Raw genomic sequence first — 24112 nt, forward strand, 5'->3', positions numbered from 1 at the left:
TTTTAGGAAGGTGCTAAAAGCTTTTTTATTTTCCCAGATTCTTACTTGTTAATTCAGTAGTTTGTGTGCCCCGGTGGTTTGTTTTAATGATGATTTATGTATGTATTGGAATCTGCTCAGCACATTATGTCGTCATCAGCAGAATCTAAAAATCATGAATTAAATAAATAAAATGCCTCAAGTAGGGAGCTGAAGTGTCAGTGTGGTCAATGAAGTGTTGTCTTCACAGCTAGAAGACAATTTACAAGGCTTCAAATGAATTTTTAAACCATAGATTGTCAATATTTTAGCACCATAAATACAATTTTCAAAAGATTTCAGTACAATAAATGACCTTTCAGACAAAATTCCTTCACTGAATATCAGAAAAGGTAAAGGGACAAAAAAGTACAGAAAGCAGAAAAGCACTGCACATATAGTTAGAAATGCAAGAATAATAAACAATCTAAAATACTGTTCTTTATTAATTTTTCTAATCCTCTGACACCAAAACAATGCTTTGTTGGTAAGACAAAACGTCTGCTAGCAATTATAGCTCAAGAAGAGTTCCAGTTAGTTCAAATGGCTGTAACAGCCCATATTTCCAGAAGCAGAAAGCTATTAGTGTATGAATGAGGCAGAGATACTCCTACTAAGCCCAGGAAAATAATTTCCTGGCAGCAAATCATGTAAAACAAAATCATACAAATGTCCTTCCAATAAGGATGATTCACCTACTGGAAACAGGATCAGCTGCATGTCCTGCTGAAAAGGTCTAAAGTGTTTACCCAATCTCAGAGAAGCGAACTTTATGTTCTTTGCATACATATGCATCTCGGGATGCTCACAGACAGTTATACAGGGGACAAGTCTCATCTGTGACAAGATGCATGCAGTCTGATGTGGAGCTGAGGCAAAGGGAAATGTATATAACATTTATATTCATCACTGAATCAATACATTTACTGTAAGCTGAAAAGCAATACCATCTTAGCTCACCAAAAATCTAAATATTTACGTGAAAACCAATAACATGGTTTGAAATGATAGCTTGATGAAGATAACAGATGTTTAAAAATACAAGATTTGGGGGCTATTAAGGTCTATTTCTATGGGGAACCTAAAAGTTTTTGCCTTTTTAAAATGTTAAGACTTTGTTTTCTTAAAACCTAGTCTACTGTCCAATTTCAAGAAAAAGAGTGTCCTAAACATGATACCAGATTCTGCAAAGGAGATATGACAGTCTGTGAGGAACCAACGCCAATGAACCATCAGAATAGTGCCCTGATTGCTATATACAGAAATACAATGATGCTCCCAATGACAGTTACATTTGTAATTCTGCAAATAAATCTACAACACCCCAGAAATTGGCCAGGTTGGAAGTGAAAGGTTACCATTCAGAAAGGCTACGAGGACATAGAAGGCTGGATATTTGGACAAGTAAGGGGATCTTGTATGCTCATCTACTCATGATGGAAGAGCACCAAGGGTCATTATAGAGTTCTTCCCATCTTTCTTTAATTACGTCCTATGCTGCTAGTAAATTATGTTCCTTATCTTTCATGCCTAATTTTGCACTACATTTCTTATAGTTCACATTTTCTAATCTTTTAAACAGTAAGAAACTATGATGTCTGTATATTTCTTGGACATTTTCACATTTTCATTGAACGTATCTTTCTTTTGCCTCTACAAACTTTTTAAATTTCCCTCTTTGTTGTTCTTCTCTATCAACTGTTTAAGATTCTTCCTCATTGACATTTTATTTAGTATTTCAGAGGTTATCCATGTTTCCTTTTTTCCTGGTCTACTTTTTCCACATATTGTTTCTATTACTTCTCTGCCGGAATTTCCCAACCTAGGGTCCATGAGAAGGGATCCAAGAAAGTTTAACTGGGGAGAAAATGGGCTGGGCTGCTGCTACCTGTGATTAGCTGAGTTGCTGCCACAAGCCAAGAGGGTGAGATTGGGGGCCTATTATGGCCCCGAAACTTCACCTCACATTGTCACGGACAAGGAGGAAGAGGGACAGAGAGGGGGGCCATTTGTACCCATTAGAAGCCTCAAACCGCACTGCCACATGTTTAGCAGAGGTGGGAAAAAGAGGGACCAATTGCAGCCCCCGAGAATCATAAACCCCACTGCTGCACTGTGAGGATGTGGGGAAGAGAGGGGCAGTTTGCGGCTGTAAGACCTTTTGTAACCTCGGCTGCACACCGAGGAAAGGAGAGGAAGGCTGGGTTATCACAGTGGTGGCAAACGTTTCCCTCTAGTGCCACGTGCTCTGCTACTGGCCTGACAGAGAGAGGGAAGAGGGAGCTACACCAGAAAAGTAAGAATGGCTCAAAGGAAGAAAAGAGCAAATAAGACTGGGGTTCACAGTATGAGGGGAAAGACAGAGGGGAGAAGGAATGAAGGAAGACATGGAGGATAAAGTGGGAGACAGGCATCCATGATTGACCTAGTTAGGTAGGGGAAGTGAGTGGATGACAGCCTAGCAGGGATAGGAGGAGAGGACCCCCAGGAATCATGCTGGACAGAGGTAGCGAGAAAAGGAGGGAGAGAGGACCACCCTAGTCCAGGGAGGATGAGATATTAAACACAAAAGTTATTTAGGGGAACACACAGACAAAGATGGAGCTCTTTAAAAGCAGCTATTGTTTTTCTAAAATGTAAATTATTTAGTGACTTATTTTCTGCATGTGTTTGTAAAAATCATAAAAGAAAATAATAAAGCATAAAAGAAAAGCAGACTGAACAGGGGTCAATTTTAAAAACTTTGTGTGGGGGTAAACACCAGTTTATCCATGTAGAAAGGTCATTTAAATTCGTTGTTCCCCACCACTGAGGGTAAGAACATAAGAACATAAGAAATTGCCATGCTGGGTCAGACCAAGGGTCCATCAAGTCCAGCATCCTGTTTCCAACAGAGGCCAAACCAGGCCACAAGAACCTGGCAATTACCCAAACACCTAGAAGATCCCATGCTACTGATGCACTGATACAATTAATAGCAGTGGCTATTCCCTAAGTAAACTTGATTAATAGCAGTTAATGGACTTCTCTTCCAAGAACTTATCCAAACCTTTTTTGAACCCAGCTACACTAACTGCACTAACCACATCCTCTGGCAACAAATTCCAGAGATTTATTGTGCGTTGAGTGAAAAAGAATTTTCTCCGATTAGTCTTAAATGTGCTACTTGCTAACTTCATGGAATGCCCCCTAGTCCTTCTATTATTCGAAAGTGTAAATAACCGAGTCACATCTACTCGTTCTAGACCTCTCATGATCTTAAAGACCTCTATGATATCCCCCCTCAGCCGTCTCTTCTCCAAGCTGAAAAGCCCTAACCTCTTCAGCCTTTCCTCATAGGGGAGCTGTTCCATCCCCTTTATCATTTTGGTTGCCCTTCTCTGTACCTTCTCCATTGCAACTATATCTTTTTTGAGATGCGGCGACCAGAATTGTACACAGTATTCAAGGTGCGGTCTCACCATGGAGCGATACAGAGGCATTATGACATTTTCCGTTTTATTCACCATTCCCTTTCTAATAATTCCCAACATTCTGTTTGCTTTTTTGACTGCCGCAGCACACTGAACCGACGATTTCAATGTGTTATCCACTATGACACCTAGATCTCTTTCCTGGGTTGTAGCACCTAATATGGAAAAGCACTTATTTATTTATTTATTTATTTATAACTTTTATATACCGGCATTCGTAAAAAAAAAACACATCATGTCGGTTTACAGACAACTGAGAAAGGAAATTACAATGATAGATGGAGGAAGGATAGGAAGTTAAAAGGTGACAACTTTACTGTAGAGCCAACGGGCGCCACAGTTATTAAATGAGATTACATGTGGTTAACCAGGTTGGACATAAATTAATTATATACAAGAGACGACAAAGTGGGGGGTAGCGCGGGGGTGGGGGATGAAGCGCACAGGGGAGGCGGGGTGGGGTAGGAACTGTACAAGGGGGCAGGGGGTGGCGATGGGAAGGAGAGGTGGTGACTGAATATCAGGAAGCCATAAAATGGATGGGGTGGTGAGGGAGGGAGGGTGTGTATGTTTCGAAGAGATTCAAGCTTATCAGTGTTTCATTTTGCATACTTTAGATCAGTGGGTTCCCAACCCTGACCTAGGGACCCCCCCAGCCAGCCAGGTTTTCATGATATCCACAATGAATATGCATGAGAGAAAATTTGCATGTTATGGAGGCAGTTCATGCAAATGTTCTCTCATGCATATTCATTGTGGAGATCCTGAAAACCTGACTGGCTGGGGGGTTCCCAGGACAGGGTTGGGAACCACTGCTTTAGATGATGACATTTATGATGAGATCTTAGAAAAGGTTTACTTCTGAAAAATCTCCCATGCAGATTATTCATATATAAGCAATGTGGTCCTGTGGACATTTACTCAAGTGGCAGCTAAACTTTTCAGTGGGTTGTTTGATACGATCTGTGGGTTATGTTTTGCAGATCTGACCTGGTCCTCCAGATCTTTCCCTGACCTCAATAGTTACCATGTAACGTTTATTTTTTTAACAATATTTCTGACAATTGAAATTGCTAGCTGAAATTGTGTAGAGTGATTTGTAATAGTGAATTCTCTTCACTGCTATTACTGGCATCAGTAGCATAAGATCTACTTAGTGTTTGGTGACTTGCCAGGTACTTGTAGCCTGGATTGGCCATTGTTGGAGACAGGATGCTGGGCTTGATGGACCCTTGGTCTGACCCAGTATGGCAATTTCTTATGTGAGGTTCAATATGTTAGAAAGCTACTGATTTGAAAGTGATTCAGATTCAAGAAATTGTATGATATAACAATTTGTATGCTTGCCAATGGTAACAAAAAGTGGTAAAATGAAAGAATTGCAAAGCACAGAAAAGAAATAAAAACAATTACAGTGTTCTGATGATATTTAGTATTATCTCTAGTTAAATGTTTAGAAAACCTGCCACACTTGCATGGGGACATTTACACCTCCTCCAGAGCAGGTATAAATGCATGCACATACATTTACGCACGTACTTCCAAAAATCAAAAGTTTGTGTGTAAAATTATATCGCTGTCCTTAATTCTACTCCCCAGAACGCCTCTTTCTTGTGTTTGTACGTTACACATGTACCTACTGCACATAACTCCCAGGCAATTTTCAAAAGCCCATTCACATGTATACAACCAGGTTTTATGGCATAAAGTTTTATGGCATTGAGTGATTGGGGCTAAGCGTCACTTTTGAAAATCTGGCCCATACTGTTTTTGGCTTAGTGGAATATGACATGACATATTTTGCTGATATAGCTGCTACTTCTTCTGTTTCACCAAGTATTACAGGTTTTTTTCTATTCATTCTTGTTAAATATGACTTGATGTTAAAGAATAAACACATTTAATGAGATAAAGACTACCCCCCTGCTACACTGCCACATACCCTGCCATTTGCCTGCTGACTCGGGTCTTTCAAGCATGAAAAGTGCCAGCTGTAAATTTTAATAACAAGGCTTGCAGTATGAGAGTAAACACCCCTGCCACAGACATTATCCCTCTGAATCCTCTGTGTATCCAAGACAGAGATTTTAAAAGGATGTTTTCCTTTTCTTTAGATAATTGTTAAAGAATGAGTAGTCTGTCTCCACAGGTAACCAACAAATTAACTGAGGCAGAAAAGTAGGCAAGATACAAGTGACACATTAGACTTCTAGTGTTTTCAAGTGGTAGGAATTGTTGGCCTGGTCTGAAGGACAGTCATTAACCCTGTAGACTGGTACACTGTACCATGGAAATGTAATTTTAATTTTGGAAGAAAGAAGAAAAGAAGCTGCAAGCAGAATATGAAACAAAAATAATTAGGGGTTATGAGAATGAGCAAAGAAAAAAATTAGGTAATAACACTTTAAAGAAGGAACAGGGTCAAGAAGCAAGCAAGCAAGCAGGAAGGAAGATTAGAAAGATTTATCAGATGATCTATTGACCAGTCAGTAGACCAGAAATTCCTTTCAAGCAATATCATCTAGTGTTAGTAAAAAGTTCAAACCCAGTTTTCACCACCTTGAATTGCCCAGTGCCCTTGTTGCTACTCAGATGTTAGTGAGAAACAGGACCCAAGAAGAGGCTGAATACATCAAAAACAAATACCAAAACATTTTAAATTAAACATTAAAACAATTCTACCAAACCAAGTCAAAAATATTCAATGAAAAGAAGGAAAACATTTGCTTACCTGTAAGCAAGATTGTCTGTAGACATCATGATGAATAAGCCGTAATGTCTGGGTGATGTCATCCAACAGTGACAACACAGTGCCAGCTCTCAGAGCTCAGTAAAGACTATGGAGCATGCATGAGAGTTACCACATGCACACACTGCCTTGTTGGATTCTCATCCCTCAGTCTCTTCTAGAGCTTAAGCTTTAGTGAGGTAGTCATCTCTTCAGGAAAGCAGGAAGGTATTAAGTGAACCTTGCCCCACCAGATGGAAAGTGGACTACTGGGTGAACAGTCTGCACAGAACTGCTTGCTTTTATTTATTTATTTATTTATTTAAAGAGTCTTCTATACCGATGTTAGTCGAAACATCACCTCGGTTTACATGGAACAAAAGCAACGGAAATTACAAGTAACAGGGGAAGGGTAGGGGGTACAAAAAACCAATAGGCGAGCAGAGAAGCATAGGAACAATTAACAAGTGAACTATAATGTCATAAGAACAAGTTCATAGTCAAATTCAGGTCATGATCCATCACAATTCAATATTCATCACGGGTGTTGGGGAAAGGCTTGTTTGAATAGCCAGGTTTTGAGCTGGGCTCTAAATTTGGTGATGCAAGGTTCAAGCCTGAGGTGGGTTGGGAGTGAGTTCCAGTGCATAGGTCCAGCGATGGAGAGCACCCAATCCCTTGTACATGCTATCCAGGCAGTAGTGGAATGTGAAGGTGTGAAGAGATGACTAAATAACTTTGCAAAATGTCTTCAACAGATGTGGCTCTGAGAAAAGCCACTGAAATCACCATGGCCTTCACTTGATTAGCCTTGACAGAGTCTATAATCTGTAATCCAGTCAACGCATAACAGTGCACTAGCCAATTAGATAGAGTTTGTTTAGCAACTGCCCTTCCCAATCTATTGGGATCAAATGGACATGAATAGTTAAGGAGTTTAACAGTGAGACTGAGTCCACTTTACATAAAACACCATGGCTCTCTTACAGTACAAGCAGCATCCAGCCCGTTCTTTGTGTGCATGCGGGTTTGGAAAGAATGTAGATAGCACAATAGCTTGATTAATGTGCAACACAGACTCCACTTTCAGAAGGGACTTGGTGTGAGTTCGTAGAAGCAGCTTATTATGAAAAAACTGAAGGCATGGCGAATATGAAACCAGAGCCTGTAGTTCATGTATTCTTCATGCCAAAGTGATAACCTTGAGAAACAACATGAGGACTTCAAATCCACTGACTTGAGAGGTTCGAAAGGAGGTTTCAAGAGTTGAGTTAGGATTAGATTTAGGTCCCAAAGCATTGGAGGATTACTAACCAGAGGAATGCTGCAGCCTTTCATGAATTTTGATACCAAGTGGTGAAAAGAAATTGGAGTCCCTTTCACCTGCTGGAGATACACACTGCAATAGCACCGATATGAACTTTGACAAGAGATGCTAAGGCCTGAGGACAAGAGGCAGAAGAGATACTGAAGCAAGTCTATCTGGCCACAGAAGCAGAGACCTAGCTGGGTTTTCCTACCCCTAGCCAAGAACCTCTTCCATTTGAAACAGTAGGATCTTGTGATTGAAAGTTTCCTGGTGGAAATAGGAACATATTCTATCTCTTTGGGAAGGAGTAAGGAGTAAACTAATGCGTGGTCAACATTCACGCTGTGAGGGCTGGCAATGATAGGTTTGGATGACAATGCTTACCTTTCTCTTGCGTGTTGATAGTTGATGTTGCCAATGGAACTGGAGACTGAGTTGACAGACAGACAAGATATGAGTACCACCCTTGCCATGGCTAGGCTGCTGCTATGAGGATTATCCTCACCTTATCTAGAAGGATGTTCTGAAAAGTCCTAGCAATTTCAGGATTTGGTGCATATGAATAGAATAGACTGACACTCCAGACTAGCACCAAAGCATCTGGATCTGATCAAAATTTCTCAACCTTTCTGTTATCTGTTGAAGTGAACAGATCGATCGCCATGCTTCCCCAGAGAATTAACAATTTGTCCGCAATTCCATAATTTGAGGGACTACTCGTGCAGATGTCACACTCTAATGAGGAGGTCTGCCTATGTGTCCTGGATCCCAGAAGGTAGGTTATCTGAAGATGGGCATTGTGATGTGCTGCCCATGAACAGATTTGGAAGGACTACTGTCAGAGGGCATAAGATCCCATAACTCTCTGCTTGTTTATGTAGAGCTTAGCCACTTGGTTGTCTGTGAGAAGATTCTCTTTCCCAAAAGGTGACAAAAAGCCATTAGAGCATAGCAGATGGCTTGCATCTCCATGTAGTTGGTTTGAAGATGGGGACCATGATCCTTAGGTCCATACCATATTGGTATGCACCTCCATCCTTTGGTGGAGCTATTGGTAGACAGAGTCACTTTATGTGGTGGAATGCACAGCAAGATAAACTCATCTTTAGAATGACCGGATTCATCCACCACTGAAGGGATGCTCTTATTCCACGGGTCATAGATATTTGGTGGCATAATGGTCGACACAGCCATTAGCTTCAGAGGCCCCAATGAAGGCCCTATGACTGCAGATGAGTCTGAGTAACCACATGCACCAGAGAGATGTCCAAGAAGGATTAGGATCAAACTTGCTGACACACAGTCCTGTTTAAGGAAAGATCATACCAGGCCTTTTTGATGGGAAAAAACACTTTCTTCTAAAGCAATATCCAGGCCCTTATGAAATGAATTATTTGAGCTGGAACCAAGTTTGACTTGGCAAAGTTGCCCAGGAAACCCAGGGACTGGAGGAGCTGTATGATCTTCTCGAGGGACTCCAGAACTTCTGACAAGAAAGAACCTGCCATCGGTCAATTGTCCAGATATAGGAAACTCCAGAGTTTCTGCCAACAAAGCTGTGTCACTACAAGGAATTTTGTAAACAGCTGTACAGTTGCAGAGAGGCCAGTCGAGCACCTAGTACTGGTACTGGGCATCCTTCACCACAACCTGAGGAAATTCCAATGGACTGTGTGAATAGGGATGTATGCTTAAGCGTCTTTCAGATTCAGAACCTATACCCAATCCTTCGGCTCAAAGGAAGAATTGGTCTGGTGAAAATTCATCCTGAACCAAATTGTTTAGTTTCCACAAGTCCAGAATAAGCCTCAATCCCCCTGACGTCTTGAGGACTAGGAAATACCAAGAATCCCTGGTCACATTCCTGAGAAGAGACAGGTTTGATTGCCTTTTGATGAAGAAGTGCCTCCACCTCCAGCTGGGTAGGTTGAGAAGGGTTTGAACTGCAGATTAAAATTCATTGGGTTGCAAGAGGCAAGAGAAGCATAAGTGGTAGCCATATTTCACAATTTTCAGGTCTCACCAGTCCCTGGAGATACAATACCACTCCAGAAGGAATGACTAAACTCTTCCCCCTACCAGAGAAGGTGGGGAGGTGGGTCATCAAAAACTAGTTTGGAGCTTAGGTTGCATCCATTGCTGAGCTTTTCACAGAAACCTTTCCCTCTGTTAAATTCAAGAGGGCAGCTGTGTTGCTGAAGCATGGGAGGAGCTTGATGACACAAAAAAGAGCAGAAGGAAGGGACATCTGTAGAAAAAAATGGCATCAAGCAAGAGCCAACTGATCCTTTGCAGGAGCTGATAATGATTGTAGCATGCATCTTAATCAAAACCATGGTCCCTTGAACTTTGCCATTGAACAAATTGTCCCCTGTGCTGCAAAAATCTATGACAGGATCATGAACATCCTTCTCAGAAGCCACTCACTTGCAACCATGTGGTTCTTCAGGCTCCAATGGAAGCGAATGAAAAGCTTTGTAAATGTGAAAGAGGCGTTTCTCACATTTCTCCGTGCCCGCCACTGCTTGATGGAAGTCTGTCTGCTCTGGTATGATGATTCTGTCAAATGCTTTAGCACACATTCATGTAAATACTGAAATACCCGCATGATGTAGCAATGGTAAGCCATAATCTGGGCAGTCAACATGGATCCCTGGAAGATCTTTTTCCCTAAATGCTTCCAATGCTTTTGAATCCTTTCCAGGAGGCATACTGCATGACTATGAGTGCGCTTAGCATGTTTCAACACTGATTCCACCAACACAGATAGAAGATGTAGTTGGACCACCCCCAAAACCAGGGGAACCCAGGACTATGTACTTAAATCCAGCTTCTGTGCCACTAGAAGGCAAGATAGTGACATCTACCATATCCTCATCTACAGATTCTTGAGAAGTTTGAGAACCAGGATAGCTGCAGAGTCTATTGATAAAGGGGATGGAATGGTTCCCCTATGAGGAAAGGCTAAAGAGGTTAGGACCGTTCAGCTTGGAGAAGAGACAACTGAGGAGGGATATGATAGAGGATTAGAATGGCTAAATGTGAATTGGTAATTTACACTTCAGATAATAGAAGGACTAAGGGGCACTCCATCAAGTTAGCAAGTAGCACATTTAAAACTAATTGGAGAAAATTCTTTTTTACTCAACGCACTTTTAAATTCTAGAATTCGTTGCCGGAGGATGTGGTTAGGGTAATTAGTGTAGCTGGGTTTAAAAAAGATTTGGATAAGTTCTTGGAGAAGTCCATAAGCTTCTATTAATCAAGTTGTCTTAGGAAAAAGCCACTGCTATTACTGGCATTAGTAGCATGGGATCTATTTAATAGTTAGGTACTTGTAACCTGGATTGGAAACAGGATGCTGGGCTTGATGGACCCGCAGACTGACCCAGCATGGAAACTTCATATGTTCTTAAGGAACTGAAGAAGCCCAGTGATATCTATCTTTGGGCTTTTTTTTCATTCTAACCCTGATGGACAGCATCTTTGCCAGCTTATCCAAGAACCTGGAGTAGTAAAGATCTTCTGGAGAAATGATATGCTGCAGTAGGTCCGACAGGGAATCCCTGGAGAATCTTCTTCCTCCCCCCACTCTGGAGGAATACTGAGGCAAAATGCTGATAATGGTGAAGGTGACCAAGGCAGTGATTTTCACTGGTCTAAGGGGAAACATTTGGAAGGAACTCAAATAAACTGATCCCATCTCTTCCCTTTCAGATTCATGAAAGGACTTTGCCTACACAAGGAGAATTCACTACCTCATGGTGAGTACTTATTCCCAATGGTAGAAGCTTTTGAGAAGAGGTATGCACCAGTGTGGTATTTTGGGTGGAAAGATTTCCTCTGTCTTGGACAAGAGTGGTTCTAATATCCCTCTCTGGTCATCAGGCTTAAGAAGGCAAAGAAATTCTTATCAGTTCTGATAGCTGGGCTCCCACTGGCTGATGGACCCTCTGCACCAGAGTTGGAGGAGGACAACCTATTCAGAGGCCTAGACTGGCTCATTCTCCTTACGGGTTGTTAGCTACTGTGGCAGCAGCCGGCTCAGAGGTACTCAGTGCTGGTTGATTCAATGAGTTCCATCGAATGGCGCCTTGGCCATGGTCAGCACCGGCAGCATCTCCTTCCTTGCCACAGCGCCAGCAGTGGGGCTCTTGGGCGGAGGTGCTTCACTCTAACATCATTGGCATGTTGGTTGAGTGCATAGGCTGCACTATGGAATAAGCTCTGCATCAATAGTAACAAAGTAAATGATAGTAGATAAAAACCAAAAGGACCATCTAAGTCTGCCCAGCAGCAATTTTATGTGCGATTTTAGATTTGATTTACTTTTACCCAAAATAGATCAAATTCCCATAAGGAACCCAATCTCCATTCCCACTGTGTCCCTCGAGCAGTCAGTGGCTTGGTTACAGCTAGAGGAAAACCACACAGGAACTTTGGCTATGCTTAAAGTGCTCTTTATTTAGGGTGATCTTAAAGATAACCAAGTGGCATCAGACAATAGGACAGACTCCTTGAACTCAGGCAGTCTCTAAGCTTTAAGTACAAGCAGTTTACCAACCATATAGTAACAAATGGTCTTTTAAATTGCTACTGACCATAGATGCTAAGCTCTAAAGCTCTCAGGACATTTCAGTTGTGCAGAACCCTATTCCCATGCTGTTTTGTGATGATTGTCAAGAAGTACGGGAGTATATCAATAGAGGCTTTGATTCAAACTCCAATTACATACTGGTACTACTCGACATCTCAGCTGCGTTTGACATGTTAAATCATGACATTTTACTTTCCATCTTGTCGCAGATTGGCATTACAGGTCTTGCCCTATAGTGGTTTTCATCTTTTCTAACAAATCGTAAACAAAGAATCATGATAGGTCATTATCATTCTGACTGGTACTCCACTAAGACAGGTGTACCGCAAGGCTCTTCACTTTCAGCTCTGATGTTCAATCTCTATCTATTGCCTCTTTGCCGTCTCCTTGCTGGATTAGATCTCAATTTTAAAATATATGCAGATGATATACAGTTCATTATACCTTTTACGGACTCTTGGACCAAAACCTTCTCTTTATTACATTTATACCTATCAATAATAAAAACATGGCTTTCCCACAACAGGTTGAAATTAAACACAAACAAGACAGAACTCATTTACCTATCAACTGTACCTGATTCAATCCATCAGCCGCCATCAACTTTCATTTTTGAGAACCAAATCATCAACATAAAACCTTAAGCAACAAACCTGGGAATAATCATTGACTCCAGACTTGCAATGTCTGAACACATATCTGAAACTGTAAAAAAAATCTTTCTACAAAATTTACATGCTAAAAAAGCTTAAATCACTCCTTCTTCCAAATGATTTCCGATTGATTACTCAAGCCTTAATTCTATCCTCAGACTACTGTAACTCATTATACCTTGGTCTACCTCAATCTACAATACAACCTTTACAACTAATACAAAATGCAACCGCCCGAATGTTATGTAATGTATCCCGGAGAGATCATATCACCCCTACACTACAATATCTACATTGGCTTCCAATTTCATATCGCATAACATATAAAATTCTGTCTACAATACACAATTTGCTTTACAATACTAACTCCATCTGGTTATGCTCATTATTGAGAATCTACAGACCAACCAGACAACTCCGCTCTCTTGATAAATGTATCTTAGAAGTTCCGTCAATAAGATCCGTCATCTTATCCTTAATGCGTAAACGTGCTTTTTCTGTGGCTGGTCCAACATTGTGGAACTCACTCCCAGACCATATTCGATTAACGTCTAATCGTATAGAATTTAAGAAACTTTTAAAGACTCACCTTTTTACCTGCACATATAACTTATATTAAGATTTATCACATTACATTATATTTGTTAATACAATGTTAATCCGAGAAGTCATTTAAATGCTTGTAATTTATGTATGGACTTTTAATTATGTATGTGTGATTATGTAAACCGCCTAGATGGATAGATTCCTACCCCATAGTGCGGTATATAAAACTTTTAAATAAATAAATAAATTATATATATATATATATATATATATATATATATATATAAGGCTCAAAGTGACTTAAGAGCCATATAGAGCCAGTAAGGAGTTGGCAGGAGCATCTAAGATGGAAAAATAGTGAATGATAGGGACTGGAGAGAAGGTTCAAATACACAGGGGGTGAAAGTAGGCTGTGGGAGCTGGGGAAAGAGTAAGAGTGAGCAATGGGTCTAGGAAGTGAGGCGGGGGGGAGAGAATAAGTGAGCTATGGGGGCTAGGGAGGGGGAGTAGGGAGCAGTAGGGCTGGAAAGGAGGAGTAGTGAGCAACGGGGGCTGGAGAGGGTTTTCAGAGTGCTTTTCTTCCACTGGGCATAAGAATAAAGGATTGAAAACCACTGCAATAAAAAGGTATAACAACCTTTAACGAATCCAGTTTTCTCCAGAATCAATATGGCTAACTGTGTACAACAAAGCCTTGTGCAAATTAACCATTCCAATTTAATAAAAAATATAGTATCTATGTCTCAACTTGCATACTATAATTTTATTAAGAATGTGAAATACTAGGTAGATGAAAAAGGGAAAAGTCTGAGGATTTCTTTTTCTTTTCAAAATTTTGTCCTAAATCAAATTACATTAGTGTCAAAATATTTCAAGTTTGTTTTGCCTTACCTTGTTTTTCCTGTTGTCATTGTACTTGATAAGGTCTAAAATAAATGCTAAGACTTCTTTGGGGCAGAGATTATGAACGTCTCTCAGCAGGGCCATGGCAACAGGCATAGTCTGTTTAGAAAATAAACTGAAGTCATTCATACAGACTGATTATTTCCTTATATACATTTCTTAACAGGTAGCAATATACAGAGGGAATGGCACCAAGACCAGGTTGCCTCTTCTGTGGTGCAATACAACTGGTAGACAGCAAACAGTTTCACTGCAACGTCTCAGACTAGGAAAGACAACTAATGTTCTCTTGAGCTGAACATGCTGGTGGTAAGTCGATCCTATTGGTTGTTTGCAGCATGTTGATAGGAAAATTCAACTTGAAAGGAAAATAGTTTTGCCAGGGGTAAGACATGCCTCGGTTTAAAAGAGCATGTTTTCATTTTTTTTTTTTTTTGATGCTCTGGGTCACACACAGCAGACGCTGGAAGCAAAGGCGAGGACAAGCCGTAACAGGGGAGCCTGACAGCACTGCACAGTTTTAGCTGGAGAAGGAAATGAAACTTTGACAGAACTGGAGAACCTGGACGACCTCAGAAACAGCATGAAACATTTGTATTTGCTTCAAAAGAGTTGTTGTAAAGCAAAACTTTACTTTTTCACTCTGCAATATTTTTCATAGTAGAAACAAACCTTCAAAATCTACAATAAAGTAACAAGAAAAATAGACATTACAACTGGATTTCAGCACTTATAGAATGGATGAAGGCACAAGAACACATGCATCAAAATGAGAGCCATTATCAGAGATGGGAAAATAACCTGCACTTCGGACTTGTGATAAAAAAATCGCTATCATGATTCAGGCATTAAACAGATAAGCAGTTTTCATGATCATGTTCTGAGATCTCAAAAATACAATTTCATGAGATTAACGTAACTTGGGCCTTGGCCACTATTTTAGTGGATTTTGTACGATGCAAGCTCAAGTTTAGTAAATTTGTCTGGTGCAGCCAGCACACAGGTTCAGTGACAGTGTTGTGCACTGTCTTGTGAAAGACCTGGGTTCAATTCCTGGATCAGGTTTTCAGGTCCCCATTTCAGTTAGGGATTCTGCAGAAGCAGTGTTCACAGATGCTGAGGGATAGGAGAAGGGAGCCTCAGTCACCAATCAATGGTGACACCTCATGCCCAATATAAGTTCCCCATTAGCAGAATTCTTAAAGGCACTGCAGTTTGTGGCCCCTGGTCAAGGACTGTTGCTACAATAACTGGGCTGAGTAAGAAGAGGAATGTAAAACATGGGAAAAGACCCAGTTGCAAATGAAGACTCATGATGTTATAGTCCAATAAAGACTGGCCCCAACAGAGTTAGAAGTACAAAGGAGTAAGAGAAAAACTCTTAGGTTATAAAAAAAAATAACTCTGGTAACACCTTAAAGATGGGAGGAATTTATATTACAATCCTCATCATGATTCATTCACCTATCTACAGTCCAAGATAATAATATGGCTCATTTAAAAAAATCTAGATGGCTAGAAATAGGTCGAACTGCAATTGTGTATATATCCTTAACAATTTAGGTATTCACCATTGGAAACAATTTATAGGATTGCAGTCGCATAACTTAGGAAATCAGGAAATAAATGGCAAAAATGTCTTTAGGAACTACAGTTCTGTATCAACTTATTTATGTATGGACATTACTGCTCTGTGTATAATTACAATCTAAAAAGAAATAAACTGGGACAAACTGGCAAAAGATCATCTTATCTATTAAATGACTGCCCTTACATATCTTTTTTCCTCATTAACATTAAGCCTACATTTTTCCACTCATATTTATAAAAGTGGTCCCACAATATTTTGTTTAAGAAAAAAACAATAGAAGGAAAGCTCTGACAGTGAAATAAGGCAATTGGTACCATTCTGACAATGATACTTAAGAATTATAATAACAATGTAAATGATGGATGATAAACACTTATGTGGTCCATCTAGTCTGCCCAGCAAGGTGTTTAGGGTTGCAATTGCCACTAGTGTTAGGAAATATAAATACTACGAGAATGAGAATCTGAGACACATCTTGTTGGTGGCTGCAAAGAATCTGAACTACTGCTTGGGGAAATTTTAGAACTTAAAAGTTTTGGGCAGAAGTAAACTATTGGGGTAAATTCTTTAGTGTGTTTGTGGGTCTGTATTAAAAAGGTAGTCAGAAGGCAGGCAAAATAACCAGCAATTGTGTGTTTGTTTTAAATAGCTAGTCAGAGTTGGCCAGTGGCATGCAGAATTTTGTGAGAGAGGTAACTGTGGAGGGGCCGCTTGGCAATAGTGATCATAATATGATCAAATTTGAATTAATGACTGGAAAGAGGACAGAAAGTAAATCCACAGTTCTAGCACTAAACTTTCAAAAGAGAAACTTTGATAAAATGAAAAATAGTTAAAAAAAAAAAACAAAAAAAAAACCAACCCTGAAAGATGCAGCTACAAAGGTTAAGAGTATGCAACAGGTGTGGACATTGTTAAAAAAAAATACCATCTTAGAAGCGCAGTCCAGATGTATTCTATGCATTAAGAAATGTGGATGTCAGGTCAAACAATTGCCAGCATGGCTAAAAAGTGAGGTGAGAGAGACTATTTTAGCCAAAAGATCTTCATTCAAAAATTGGAAGAAAGATTCATCAGAAGAAAACAGACTAAAACATAAGCATTGGCAAGTTAAATGTAAGACATTGATAAGACAGCTAAGAGAGAATTTGAAAAAAAGCTGGCCATAGAGGCAAAAACTCAAAATAAAAACATTTTTAAACATATTCGAAGCAGAAAGCCTGTGAGGGAGTCAGATGGACTGTTAGATGATCGAGGGGTTAAAGGGGCACTTAGAGAAGATTAGGCCATTGTGGAAAGATTAAACAGATTCTTTGCTTCAGTGTTTACTGAAGAGGATGTTGGGGAGATACCCATTCCGGAGACAGTTTTCAAGGGTGACAATTCAGATGAACTGAACCAAATCACAGTGAACCTGGAAGATGTGGTAGATCAGACTGACAAGCTGAAGAGTAGTAAATCTCCTGGACCAGATGGTATACACCCCAGGGTTCTGAAAGAACTAAAAAATGAAATTTCAAACCTATTTCAATTAATTTTTAACATATCATTAAAATCATCCATTGTACCTGAAGACTGGAAGATGGCCAATGTAACACCGATATTTAAAAAGGGCTACAGGGGTGATATAGACCAGTGAGCCTGACTTCAGTGTCAGGAAAAATTGTGGAAACTGTTATAAAGAATAAAATCACAGAGCATTTAGATAGACATGGTTTAATGGGACACAGCCAGCATGGTTTTACCCAAGGGAAGTCTTGCCTCAAAAATCTCCTACATCTTTTTGAAGGGTTGAATAAACATATGGACAAAGGTAAACTGGTAGATGTGGTGTATTTGGATTTTCAGAAGGCATTCGACAATGTTCATCTTGAGAGGTTTCTAAGACAACTAAAAAGTCATGGGATTGGAGAGGATGTCCTTTTGTGGATTGCAAACTGATTAAAAGTATATAACTTAACGATGGTATAAAAAAGATTTTAAATAAATAAATAAATAAATAAATAAAAGACAGGAAACAGAATAGGATTAAATGTTAATTTTAGCAGCCACGACTATAGTGTCATCCCTTCCATGTCCCTCCCAATCTAGTACCACCCCCAACACCTCTGATTGACCCACAGTCATACATGCATACATTCTTTCATATAACAGAATAACAACAAAGACAGCTATTGGATGGAAAGGGGCCACAGCTTTATTAATTATATATATATATATATATATATATATCCCTTTACAAACTGGTAACCAAGCCAGTATGACAGTTGGCCAAAACCAAGCTACACCACCACGTACCGCTGCTTGCTGCAATAACCCAGCAAGGCAGATTGCACCGGGCCCCCCACCTTGTGACCAGCAAGGGCGCCTCCCAATCTCCATCGTACGGAATGCCTCTCTCAGCGACAACCAAGGTGCAAGTCCCCTGCTGACCTGGACCATGATGAGCACCTGCAACATGTCCAAAATGCCCCTACTGGCCCGAGTAAGCCATCACAGGCATGAGGTAGGGAGCGCCCTTGCCTCATGTCCCCCCACTAACACCCGGCTGCGGCCCTGTCAATTCCCAACAACCATCCCCCTGGAACCTCCTGTGGGACTTGCTGAATATGTCATAACCAAATGTCCAAAAGATGTACTCTGACCGGCCTAAATAAATGTGGACCCTAGGCATCTGCCCATATTGTGCCTTACCTGGTGACCCCCTGCTTGGAGGTCCCCATACCAATCTGACGAATGACCCTATTGTGTCAGCTAGTCCACAGTCTGGATCATTCGCTCTGAACGAGGAATAGTGGTGGGGAATGATCTCTGACCAAATAAGCCTGGTGGGGCATTAGGGACAGAATGTTCGAGATGTCATCCCTCATACTGTCAAGGTTTGGGCACCTGAGGTATGGTTCCTGGATCGTTGCCTCCAAGGTGTCCATTAATGCCTCTGGAGGGGCAAATCTAGTAATTTGCTGCCTCGGCAGAATAACAAGCTGGTCCCAGTGTATTGTATCTGTTCTATGTAAAGGCTCTGCCTACCATGTTTTGAGTTAAATGTACACCGATACGATGTGCAAACGGTTATCGGTATATAAAAAACGTTAAATAAATAAATAAATAAAATAAATATTACTTGTTACTATCACTTGAAACCTGTTACTGGTTATTTGTTACTCTTGCCTGATTCTAAGTCATATCGTTGCTACTACTTTTTTTTTTTTTTTGTAATTAACGGTTTTTATTGTAATGCAAACATAACCAGCAACATAGCAACCCCATGTGCACATTTGCTCTTATGTGCCTCATGGTACAACAGAGTTTTTGTTTTCTTCCCCAAGAGGTGACCCCCCCCTCCCATCTACCCCCTACCCATAACTCCCCCCTCCCCCCCAACATCCCTAACCTAAACTATATTGTTACAGACGATACAAAGTTTCAATGTAAAATAAGAAGCCTAACTCTTATTGAACACTGTTGTAATGTAACCCGTTGTGATATACCAAATCGAACATCGGTATATAAATATAAATAAATAAATAAATAAATAAAATGCCCCTCTATCCTAGCCATTGCACTAGGCTACCCCTCGGAGCAGTGCCTAGCTGCATAAGCCACATGCCACCTCCGGTCCAGGACCCGCTATGACATATGGCCCTGCCTTCCAGAATGTAACCATTGTCCAGGACTTACCGGTCACCTATCTCATCCAAGACAGGTAACTGCCCAATCGCAGAATGGAAGGGTCCGGTCTGTTGCCACACCAGGGCCTGTGGGCCCTGGTGACAGACAGCTCCCCAAATGGTGTTTTACATTACACGCTGTATTGCCCAGGGCACAGACAAGTTTCCCGTGGCCCATATGACGCGATGTCTCTCGAAGATGCTTGTTTCCCCAGAGTATTGCAGTAGGATGGGGCAGGAGCAGTTTGCTAACGCTGCTGCTGCCGCTGCTGTCGGGGTGGGGGGGAGGGGGCGGCGGGGTTTGGGCAGATACAACGGGCCCTTCTTCGGTCTCCTGCAGTTGCTGCAGGCATGTGTGGCTGTTGCTCGGGTGTTTTTCAGAGCTGCATCCCATTCTTCAGGGGCTATGGTTTTTTCCTGATTCTGGCTTAGGGGGAATGGAGGGAAAGGTAGGGGTTGGGACTGGGCCAGCGAGAGCCTTCTTTCATAGCACAGTGAGTGATTTTTATGCCCTCTTCAGCATGCCATACCACTATGAACTTATAAGAAACAACATAAGAAACAACACAAAGAGACTGCCTCTAAGATTAATAAATCTCAATACCGTTACTATCCTCCTTCCCTTACTTTCCAATTCTTCCCATGTTCCCCCCCCCCCCCCCCCGACATCCCTCCCATTGTTATTTTTTCAATGATCAGCAAATATTTAACTATCTGTATTCTGTTTGAATCTTGTAAACCGTTGTGATGGCTGCACTGAATGACGGTATATAAAACTCAACAAATAAATAAATAGATAAATAAATGTGAGGCAGTGAGGCCTCTTTTCTAGGAGCATTTGGAGGCAGAACGCCCCTGTTCCAGGGGATTTCTCTTCGGTAGCGGTAAGCATCATTCGACATTCTCCGCCCCCACTTTTTTCTCACAGCCTGCCTCTTATCCGCTGGGCCCTTGCTTCAAAGGAGATCTTTATTCTCCTGCTATGTCGGCTGCTGGCCTGGTTTGGTCAGGCCTGCACCAGGTGAGGACTTACAGGCTCATGGAGACTCCTCATTCACTTCACAGCCGTCGAGAGGAAGGGGGGCTCGCCTATTGGGGGGGGGGGGGGGGGGGGAGACGTACACACATCCCGGAAGAAAAGAAGGGACCGTATGCAAACAGATCCCATTATCCGTAATCCTAAGAAAAGGATCCCTGCATGATAGAGCCTGTAGCTCCGAAATCCTCCTATAGGAGCAAATTGCCACCAAGAAAATTACCTTTAAGGTAAGATCCTTCACAGTTCCCCTTTGAATCGGTTCAAATAGAGCCAAGCACAACCCCCTGAGAACCAAGTTAAGACTCCGGGAAGGGGGGGGGGGGTGTGTCACAACTTCCGCACCAGAGGCTGTATATGCTTTGCACCCCTGGAGAAAATGCACCACATCTGGATGCGCAGCCAAGGCCACTTCCTGGACCTTGCCCCTAAGGTATCCCAATGCTGCCACTTGGACTCTGAGAGAGTTGCAAAAAGGACAAAATGCGTGCAACCAACGTTTGAGTAGGATCAACCACCTATTTTACACACCACGCCTCAAAGACCCTTCACACCCTCCCATAGGCCAAGAATGTTGAGGTCTTTCTAGCTTGCAATAGAGTGGAGATGACATCCTCGGGATACCCTTTGGCCCTTAGATGTTTCCTCTCAAAAATCAAGCTGTGAGACAGAAGCGAGCCGCCTGATTTATTTATTTATTTTATTTATTTAACAATTTTTATATACCGGCATTCGTAGGACACATCATGTCGGTTCACAATTAACTGAGAAAGGAAATTACAATGAACGAGGATAGAGAGAGTCAACGATATTACAATGAACTAGGAACCAGGATAGAGAGAGTCAACGAGCAGGGATACAACTTTGAAAAACGAACTGGATGATGATTATCCATGTTAAGAGTAGGTATGCATCAGGATGTTAAGGATGCATTTACACTTAAGAAATTAACATATGAACTTATTTACAAAATTAAAATTAAATGCAGGGGCAGGGAGAAGGGGAGAGGGGGAGCGAGGGGGGGAAAGGAGAGGAGGGGGTAGGGGTATAGGAGAACGTTAAGGCAGTGGCACTTTCAAGGAAAGGCTGTTTGTAGGAAAAGAGGGGAGGGGTAGGGGAGAGGCAGCAAGGTGCTGGGGAAGGGTGGGGGGAGGGAGCAGGGGGGGAGGGAGCTGGGGAGGGTGAGGGAGCTAGAATGGTGAGGGAGAAGGGGGGAGCTGGGAAGGTAAGGGAGCGGGGGGAGTTGAGATGGCGAAAGGGAGGTTGAGGAGGGGGTGTGTAGGCTGAGCGGGAGCTGAGTAAGATCGAGACATGACAATGCCTAGGATTGGGAGGAGTTGGGGTATGCCTATTTAAAGAGCCATGTCTTGATTCCTTTTTTGAAATGGCTCAGGGACGGTTCTAGGCGGAGTTTAGCAGGAAGGGAGTTCCAGAGGGTGGGACCCGCAATGGAGAAGGCTTGATCTGAAAATATGGGACCTTGGTTCAGAAGGTTTGGAAGATGGGCAAGATACAGCAGCCCGTCCAAACTAGATTGATCAAATCCGCAAATCATGGCCACCTAGGCCACTAGAATCACCTCCCCAGATGAATCTCTATTCGCCTGAAAACTTTGTCCATCAGCGGCCATGGCGGAAAAACGTACAGGAGAACGCCTGTCGGCCATGGGAGTACTAAGGCGTCGACTCCTTCCACTCTGTGTTCCCTCCTGCAACTGAAGAAGCATGGAGCTTTGGCATTGCCTTGAGTTGCCATCAAGTCTAAACTAATAAGCCACATTGCTTCCTCCGACAGCTCTCACTCCCCAGGATCTAGCTGACTATGGATGAGAAAGTTCGCTTGAACAATGTCTATTCCGGCTATGTGGGAGGCTGCTAACACCACCAGATTCTGTTCCACCCAGAGAATTAACTCCTGGGCCTCCTGAGCCATTGTCCGACCTTTTGGAACCTCCCTGTCGGTTGATGTAAGCCACCATGGTCACATTGTGCGATAAAATTCTCATTGGCCATCTGCATAAGAGAGGAAGAAAGGCCCTTGTCTCTAAGCAACTGATAGACCACAACATCTCCTCTGGCGACCACCGGCCCTGCGCCGACTGATTCTGACACACAGCCTCCCCCCACACACCATCCCGAAAGGCTGGCATCGGTTGTGATTACCTTCCAATTCAGAACTTCCAAGGGGACACCCCGATTCAGATGGTCCCGACCAAGCCACAATGAGAGACTTGATCTGGCTACTTATGTAAGAGGCAATGGCAAATGAAACTGTTCCAATAACAGGTCCCACTGGGAAAGCAACAGGCTCTGCAATGATCTCATATGAGCAAATGCCCATGAAACCAATTCCAACGTGGAAGCCATGGAGCCAAGAACCTGCAAGTAATTCCACACTGTGGGAACCACATTCCTCAACAAGCCACGAACCTGCCTCTGCAGCTTGTCGATTCGTTCCATGGTGAGAAAAACTCTCCGATCCAGATGTCAAAACACACCATCAGGAACTCCAACACCTGAGAAGGGGCTAGCTGACTCTTTGATTCACAATCCAACCCAGGGACTGTAAATGCTGCATACCACTGTCACTACCCACTGCATAGAACCTCTGACTTTGCCCTGATAAGCCAATCTTCCATATACGGGTGAACTAAGATGCCCTTCTTCCTGAGAGCAGCTGCCACCACAACCATCACCCAAAGGGCAGGGCACAAAATTGAAAATGCACCTCGAGAATCATGAACCTCAAAAAAAAGATTTGATGATCCAACCGGATTGCTATGTGCAAGTAAACTTTGGTTAAGTCCAGAGATGCGTGGCCTATCAAACTCCCCCTTGCGTGCTGCCGCAATCACCAAACTTAGAATCTCCATCCGAAAGCGAGGAACTTTGAGAGCCATATTCACCTTTTTCAGATCCAAGATCAGGTGGAAGGTCCCTCTTTCTTTGGGATCACAAATTAAATGGAGTACCTTCCTGTTCCCCGCTCCCCCACAGGGATGGGAATGATAGTTCCCAGCATCTGTAGACAGTCAATAGTCTCTGAACCACCCATCTATTATTTGCCTATGTACAAGGAGACACCATGAACAAATCTTTTAGCGGGCGAACAAACTCTAAAGCATAGTCTTATTTTACCACACTTAGGACCCACTGAACCGACATTAACTTAGCCCGCTCCATGAAGAATTGAGTCAACCAACCCCGAGGAGTGGGCCTGCCTCACCTCATTATATGGACTTGGATCCGGATGCTCCGTGACCGGAACCATCTCTGGCTGGTTTTCGGTCTCGAAAGGACTTGTACCAGGACTACTGCCTCCCGGTGCCTTGCCTCTGGGCCCCTCCCGAAGGCCGATTCTGCCGAAAATGCCAATTCCCCTTAAAGCAAGGATGTGCGGAAAAAAATCCTATGCTGCTCTTCGGCTTGTCCTCCAGCAACTTATGTTCTTTGCTCTTGCCCAGGGGTTTCACAAGCCCCTCCAAGTCCTTAGCAAACAGCATTTTTCCTTTAAAAGGTAATGCTCCTAGCTGTGATTTAGACCAAACATCTGCTGACCAGTTCCACAACCAAAAGGAGCCACCTGGC

General features: G+C 42.2%; 1 protein-coding gene across 2 annotated transcripts in view; it reads right to left on the bottom strand.

Moving 5' to 3' along the window:
• Positions 1-24112, bottom strand: part of TAF2 (TATA-box binding protein associated factor 2) — a 316921-nt gene that overhangs the window by 91913 nt on the left and 200896 nt on the right. For both annotated transcript variants that reach the window (XM_029591949.1, XM_029591950.1), the window contains one exon: positions 14216-14326. In XM_029591949.1, the coding sequence (XP_029447809.1) occupies positions 14216-14326 (111 nt within the window). The remainder of the gene's footprint in view (positions 1-14215; positions 14327-24112) is intronic.

The sequence above is a fragment of the Rhinatrema bivittatum genome, chromosome 2, assembly GCF_901001135.1.
Source record: "Rhinatrema bivittatum chromosome 2, aRhiBiv1.1, whole genome shotgun sequence".
Lineage (NCBI taxonomy): Eukaryota > Metazoa > Chordata > Amphibia > Gymnophiona > Rhinatrematidae > Rhinatrema > Rhinatrema bivittatum.